Here is a 7,897-nt window from a genome sequence, read left to right as displayed (position 1 = left end):
ACCACACCTTCGAAAACGCCTCTCTCGCAGCTTTTCCACGATCGGTGCAAACCTATATCGATGCGGATATTCTCTTTTCAGATGTGATCAAAACGTGTCGCGCCACCAGTGCAATGCAACATCTTCGTCCCCATTACCGCAAGATGCCGCTCATTGTCCTTCATAGTCGGCCAACGCTCAGAACCGTAGAGAGCGGCAGACAGGCGACATTGCAGTAAATTTTAGATTTGGGACGTGCGCTGATACGTCGATCACAAAGAACACCAGTTGGGGAATGCCGCTTTATCCAGTTTGCGTTAATGCGGAAAAACAATTTCATTACGTAGTTCTCCATTGGCTGATAGCAGGGGACCATGCAGAAGTATACCATTCTGCATACGTGCTCAATGTTGCGGGGAGTTCTCGACGGATCCTCCCATTGACCTACCACCAGCCACCATTCACAGCGCCCCTTTATCTTTTAAGTAAATAGGATCGTCCAAACCTAAATGATTGGTATTTAGTGCTAGTATTAGGTAAAATCCGGCATCTGCCGAGATTGTGTCAACTCGAAAAAGCGTTGATTGGACTAGTAATTTTCCAATAATTGTGTCTACCGCAAAGGTACTTTCACAAAGCACGGTTCGGAGATAATCGCGTTTAAAGTTCCAAGCTTGTGTTTTTCCTTGCAAAAATGAACTTATTTACTTACATCGATTCGTCTGTTCCAGAACCATATAATATTCCTTCTACAGACTCCAAGACATCAATTTTATACTACCTACAAGCCATTGTAGCTTCTTTTGCTGTTGCAACTATAAGTAGTATATACAACGATGCCTTTATACTACTACGCTGATACAGCGAAGCTAATGCTCTGATCGTTATGAAATGTAATGAGAATGTTCTTGAAATAATGTACTTATACTGTATAATAATAAACTAGTTAAGTGGAACGAGTTGTTTACCCAATGATGTAACAGCTGCAAATTTGAATGATGTCACCTTATTTTTTGGACTTTCCCCGTTGAACTCCGTTTTTCTTCCTATTAATTAATTTGCATTTTGCAACCGAGCGCTAAAAAACCATTATAATACACTTTTAACTTGTTCTGCTTATTTTAAAAGTCTGCGCACATTATTTCTATGAGTGCCATCTAAAGTCGGCAATATGAAAAATCTGTAGCTTGTATCCAAATCATATATTCTACTATCGGAACAGATAAACAATAAAACAAACTAAATAATTTAAGTGGACATTTTTCAGAATAATTAACTAGTTTTCAATTTGGGTCTACCCTCCTCAGTCTTTGTATAGCACACAACTCTCCAAAGCATCATCCAGTTCGAAAGAAATGCAATAGTGACAGCATTATAAACCCAGTTGCCATAAATCTGTAATGACGAAAAAATAACTGTTTGTGTAGTCAGATCGGAATCAACAAACACAACTTACAATTGAATCAACCACTGAATAAGTTAAAGCATCCATTGTCGCTCCAATCGCTCTCTGCGCCACAGCTAGTAATCCTAATTCAGGGAATGCGTTCAAAGTAAGGATTAACACAACGCCGTAAGAAACGATCAAAGGATGAAGCAAGATCACGTAGAACCTGTTTAGACTGAAAATAATTATACCACATCAGAAGTTGCTTGAGCAGGTAAATCCCTCTAATGGGATTAACGTCAACTTATAAGGGAACACAACTCACCATTTGATGCTAGCATTGTGATTTCTATCCACTAGGATGGCTGCTGGTGCGATCACTATTGACAGTAGAAAACCAAGCGCAAAATTTAAAAGGCCAACAACTACAAGAACGCTTGCAAGTTCCAGCAACGTAACAATATGTAAAAGCTGAAATACGTAAACATATACTTGTTAATTTTTAAAATACCCAAGCAAGGACCGTATAGTCTCACCTCTACTCCATCATAATTCAGTTCAACAATGTGAGGTGCAAGCAGTGCCACTATCGAGAAAACCACCGCCAATCCCGTTATAAACTGATTCGAACTTAGGCCCAAGGTTGCAAACACTTCATTCAAGCCTCGATTCTCGGGCATCACAGAAGCCAGAAACCCAATCAAATGAGCGATTAAAAATATTCTCAACACTTTCGAATATTGCAGGTCCAACTCCTTCTTCACAATTGGTTTTAGCTCCGTTTGCGAGCTCTCAGCTTGCTTTTCATCCTCGTCACACTTCTCCATCTCCGGATCCTCAACATTGAGTCCGAGCCACAAGAAAAACGCTTTAATAAATAATGGACCCGCCATCAATAGTAAACATGGTATGAAATCACCAATGGACACAAAGCGATCATTTGATACTAAAATGTAGAAGAAATAGCTTTGATGGAATCGCTCTAGTAAATTGTTAAGACTCCTTGACACTCCTTCTATCACTTTGAGTAACGGCAGAACAGCTGCGCCGCGGCTTTGATAATCTGATTTTGGCTTCTTTACAGCTTCTAGGGTCAGAGCTTCGACACGATAACGATGGAAAAGACCATGATTGCCAGTTGGGACGCCATTCGCTTGCGACAACAACATTGAAAGCATCGCCTTTACATTCTCGAGGACAGCATTTTTATTCTTCGCACGTTTCCGCGGGCTGGTTTGCTTGTAGCCACAGGGTTCACGCACTGGTAGCTCACGAGCAGCTATTCGTTGAATTAAATTGAACATATCCAGGTTAGGAAGCTGTCCATTCAGTCCTTCAATTTTCACATTCAAATACTCTGAAAAAAAATAGTAATTACACCTCAAGATTCAACCACACGCGAAGGTATTGTAATCGACATCTGTGAAAGAAAGTTAAGATTAATGCTAGTATTGCGAATACCCCATAGGCTATTCCTACCAAACCCACGGTCTCAAATCCACCCAGGAAGGAAAAAAAAGTAGAGATCCTCGCAATCACAATCAGGAACAATATAAATGTGCTGTAAAGAACAGAGACTCTAAAAAATACGAAGACAGATAAGATCCTCATTTTCACAGAGATAGAGGAAGATCACGCCAATATCCTCTCCCTCATTAAAGAGTAAGGCTTAACAAGGAAACAAACCCCGCGGAAATCATAAACGAACCCAAGGCTGAGCACCCCGAATTCTAAGAGCAAAACGCCACAAACTTCATAACGCCTTTGATGAAGTTATTGTTCCCGATTTGTTTACGTATCGCAGGTTTTCCCGTAATACAGCTCGCTGTCTGTCTGATGCGTCCTTAGACGGGACACCTAGGTAGTAAATGTTCAGTTCACTTCGCCATTACAGGATGCACATGTATGATCTTTTTGAATTCATATTCTAATACGCAATGCATAGCTAATAAATTGTGACCAGTTCTGGCAATATGGCGTGTCTGGGGCCACTTGCCCTTATAGGAAACTTGCCTCCATTTTTAGCAGCATTAGCCAAACATAGAATCCTGCTCCGGGGTTACTTTTGACCCCCCAATGTAGAAAACCTCCGTGCATTCGGCCACGACTCTACACGTTTTTTAGAAATAAGGTTTTTACCTACAATAACTCTCAGATGTTTCACTTCTTCGGAAAATTCAAGGATTGCACCCCTCATTTCTAGCAGGTGAAGAATATTCAATTTACTTCTTTTTATAATTAATATTATCGTGGCTTTATTTGGATTCACTGAAAGTCCCTGCCTGAGGCGCCAACTATCATTCAAATCAACCCCACGTTATGTATTTCTACACTCTCGACCAACAGATAGCACAACCACGACATCCGCATAAGCTTTAGCATGTATTGGCAACATACTGCACGGAATTGACGCTACCACACCTCCTTCAATATCCACGAACATTACATACACGCCTGTCAAAGTTACGTCCTCTATCTGTAAAACCAAAGATTCCATCAGGAAATCGTTTTACCGCCGTTTCCTTCCGTGAAATGACAAAACTCCTAAGGGCATTCTAAAAGTGTTCGATTAGTAGCTCCCAATTGGCCTTCTATCACCAAAGCAGTCTTTAGTCGCCTAGGGAGTTCCATTTTGTTACCAAGAAATTCACTGAACTTTGTCTAACCCATTTACATAGCATTCCATCTTGGTATTACCGTCTGTTCGCTCGCCATATTTAAACTAAATTCTAAGTAACGTGGTTATTCATAATATGATATCAGGACATAAGCACACAGTCTTGAGAATCTCCCATCGTAGAAGATCCTAGCCCCTTTACGATCCAATACCGTGGATTTTATGAATCGAGTTCATGACCCTTGTACCAGAAAGATATAAGGGTAGTCCTGCAACTTTGCCATCTTCGCTAGTAGTAAAGAGGAAGAAGCTTTGCCATGCTACAAGTTGATTTGGCTTACCTTTCTGTTTGTAGACATAAGTGTAATCTAATATCTGTATATCTGGTCTTACCAGGGTTACAAGCTTGTCCCCACCTTCCGCCGAAAATTCCGCTTCCTTTCATCCGATTTCTCTCTGTACTACCATACCTGGTGATACTGCAGCACCCACGATCTCATTCCCAAAAAGCTTCGCCTTCTTTAACAGCGGAAAACAGCTGCCGGTGGTTGGGAGCCTTCCCAGATTCACAGTGTCTAGTCTGCATGAATCTTTTTCCACATACCGGTATTCGACTATTCGACCAGATGCGTTCATATCACCAGCTTTTCATTGTAGAGCCAAAAGACAAGGTTCTCAGATATAAAATTTAATGTATACCTCCCTTTCCTTTACGATTGAAGTTTCGTATTGCCGAGTCGTCCTCTTCCGTTTTCTAGAATCATCACATTCTGCAGCAACGCTAGTTAAGCGCAGGCCATCGCGGAAAGTTTCATGACTCAGCGCAACACTCCTTCACCTCAAATAGCCAGGTTGTTGAATCAACAATTAAAGCCTTTATCTCTAAAAATTCAACCTTCTAGAAAAGTTCCTAGAAAAAACGGAGGATCACCCTACCCCACTATTTCGACAACTCTACTAAATAACGTAAAACAGCCCAATTGGTCGCGGTTCTAAGGACCTGTCAAATTGTGCGTACGCGCATAAAATCTCTCCCTCCTTGGCACTCCTGGCCCAGAGGGGATATACAGAGGCTAAGCATGAATATTGTATGAATATTGTAAACATTATTGTAAACAAGGTGTTTTAAATTTACCGGACAAGCGGTGTACAGCTAGCTGAAGCATTAGCTCAGATTTAACAATAAAATACAAAAGTCCACTTATCAAGATAAAGTTATTGGGAGTAGTAGCTTCATCATCAACAACAACGCAACAAGTCTAGGCCTGCCTTAATAAGAAACTCCAGACATCCCGGTTTTGCGCCGACGTCCACCAATTCGATATCCCTAAAAGCTGTTTCCAGGCTAGATCACCCTCATCCATACGGACGAAGTGACCCGCCTACTACAACCTATTGAGCCGGACTTTATCCACAACCTGACGGCTACGGAATTATCCATCCTCATGTAGGCGGCCAAACATTTTTCGAAGGATTCTTCTTTCGAACGCGGCCAAATCTCCGAGGAATACATGGGAACTGGCAAGATCATTGTCTTGTACTCCGTACGACCGAGCGAAACAGCTATTGTAAACTGAAATAGGCTCTGTTGGCTGTCAACAACCGTGCGCCGATTACATCATCGTAGCTGTTATTGGTTTTGATTTGCGTATCCTATCCTTATTATTCTCGTTTGATCAGCGCAATTTGATGTTGGTTATTGGTGTCGACGTTGCCACCATATATTGCGTCTTACCTTCATTGATGTGCAGCTCAAGATATCACACCGCCTTCTCGATCTGAATGACGGCACTTTGTACGTCTCGGATTGTTCTTCCCATGACGCCGATATCGTCAGTAATTGAGTGGACTTAAAGAGGATAGTGCCTCTCCCATTTACCTCAGCATCACGGTTCACTTTTTCCAGGGCTAGGTTAAAGTGGAGGCATGATAGAGCATCCTTGCTCTGACCGTTGTTAATATTGAACCATCTCGAAAGTGATCCTGCTGCTTTTATCTGGTCTCGCACATTGGTCAGGGTCAGCCTAGTCAGTTTTACCCTTGCTATACTATCATAGGTGGCCTTAAAGTCGATGAAAAAATAGTGCAACTGATGTCCATATTGCACCAGTTTTTCCATCGCTTGGTACAGTGAAGTCCTCGGTGTTTAACGTAGGTACCTGTCTTGAGACTTAATCCTACGGCCCTCTTCAGGCACGGATTGATTTTGTGACCACAATCAGAGCCCCGTTAGACAAGCATAACGGTACCAGTCTATGTTAAGTGCATGGCTTGGCAATCATACTGGTGAATGCAAGCATCACCTAAATCTCTACCGAACTATGGAGTACGGCACCCGTGTTGATACGCAACACCACGTCGAGGCCCGAAGGTCTCTTCTCGCTTGAGCACAACCACAGCCCCCATGAAACTCCCACAAGGGGGCCAACCGCAACCAACCGAGCTGTACTCAGATACGACAGGAATTCTCCTGAAGTATAAGAGTCCAGGGGCTACCTCAGTTCCCATGGTACCAGTATACCCCTGGTAAGGTTTCGTGACCGAAGCCACTTCAGATGAGTCCCCGTGCAGACTCGGGTCTGATCGCCCTTGCTAGGCCTTGGAGCATTCGCCTACTGCATCACGGCCGGCAAGCCAATGCGATACAGCGTTTTCCGGTGCCACCACATGGAGGTTCTCCTCGGCCACTTGGTTTTGGTTCAGCCGACAGGGTTGCCGCCCCGTCTTCCTCCCCGCCACCTCAGAGCACCATCGCTTGGTACAGAGAAAAAATCTGATCTGCTGATTTGCCTGGAGGGAAACCTGTTTGGTATGGGCCAATGATGTTCTGAGCGTATGGGGCTACCCGGCCTAGCAAGATATCTTATAGATGATACTCAGCAACGTGATACATCTATAATTGCTGCACTGCGTGATATCTCCCTTTTTATGTATGGGACAGATAATGCCTCGTTGCCAGTCGTCAGGTCGGTGTCCCACACCTTGAACATAAATTGATGAGCCAGTTGGTGTAATTGGTCGTCTCTATATTTAACAAATTCGGCTGTACTTCCATCGGCCCCTGCCGACTTATGATTTTTAAGTCGATGAATTGCACGGACTGTTTCTTCTATATACTTGGTGGTGGCAATATTTGTATGTTGTCTTCAGTTGGTGGGACCTCCAAATCACCGATGTTCTGGTTGTTCAGCATTTCATCAAAATACTCAACCCATCGCTCCATTCTGTGGGAAATCCGATTTACTTCTTTGTCTCGGCAGGATGAGCATCGAGACGTATAAGGCTTCATCCTGCTGACTTGTTGTAAAACTTCCGCACCTGGTACTGTTGCTCCCTGTATTTTTCGAGTTCGTAGACTTGGTTCTCCCAGGCTTCTTTTTTCCGTCTGTGAAGTTACTTCTCCGCTCGCCGGAGTTCGTGATAAGTTTCAGCGCGTGCCCGCGTTCTTTGAGAACGCAACATTAGTCGGTTTACGGCATTCTTCCGTTCCCCTGCTAGCTTATATTGATCGACTGGCGCCAAATATGTTTGCAGCCGTATCAATGATAACGTTCTGCAGGTCATTGTGAAGATCATTTGTTAGTGCTGCATCTTCAGGGCCTCTGTTGACTGCGGTTATTGTGGCATCCATTTCCCACTTATAAGTGTTACAGAAGATGTGCTGTGGATGGCTTCAGTGTTAACTCTCACCTGATTATCAGAGGGGATTCTAGATGTTGTTGTTATTCGAACCCGGAGCACCATTCGAACGAGATAGTGATTTAAATCTATGTTGGTCCTCGTATATGTTCACACATTCATCAATGTTGAAGGGCGACGGTGTTCGTTCAACATGTGGTCAATTTGGTTGAAAGTGGTCCCGTCTGGAGGGGCCGTTTTCCGCGCAAATCAGGTACTTCCAACAATCATGTCGT

General features: G+C 43.2%; 1 protein-coding gene across 1 annotated transcript in view; it reads right to left on the bottom strand.

The window, feature by feature from the left end:
* Positions 1-1,166: 1,166 nt before the first annotated feature.
* Positions 1,167-7,897, bottom strand: part of LOC119654817 (glycosylphosphatidylinositol anchor attachment 1 protein) — a 29,480-nt gene continuing 22,749 nt past the window's right edge. Inside the window, exons 4-7 of the mRNA XM_038060377.1 lie at positions 1,903-2,723; positions 1,692-1,837; positions 1,436-1,601; positions 1,167-1,374 (exon numbers count right to left, since the gene is read on the bottom strand). Of these exons, the coding sequence (XP_037916305.1) occupies positions 1,252-1,374; positions 1,436-1,601; positions 1,692-1,837; positions 1,903-2,723 (1,256 nt within the window). The 3' untranslated portion in view covers positions 1,167-1,251. The remainder of the gene's footprint in view (positions 1,375-1,435; positions 1,602-1,691; positions 1,838-1,902; positions 2,724-7,897) is intronic.

The sequence above is a fragment of the Hermetia illucens genome, chromosome 4, assembly GCF_905115235.1.
Source record: "Hermetia illucens chromosome 4, iHerIll2.2.curated.20191125, whole genome shotgun sequence".
Classification (NCBI taxonomy): domain Eukaryota; kingdom Metazoa; phylum Arthropoda; class Insecta; order Diptera; family Stratiomyidae; genus Hermetia; species Hermetia illucens.
Note: the sequence above shows the minus strand (reverse complement) of the source record. Positions and strands in the feature narration are given on the sequence as shown.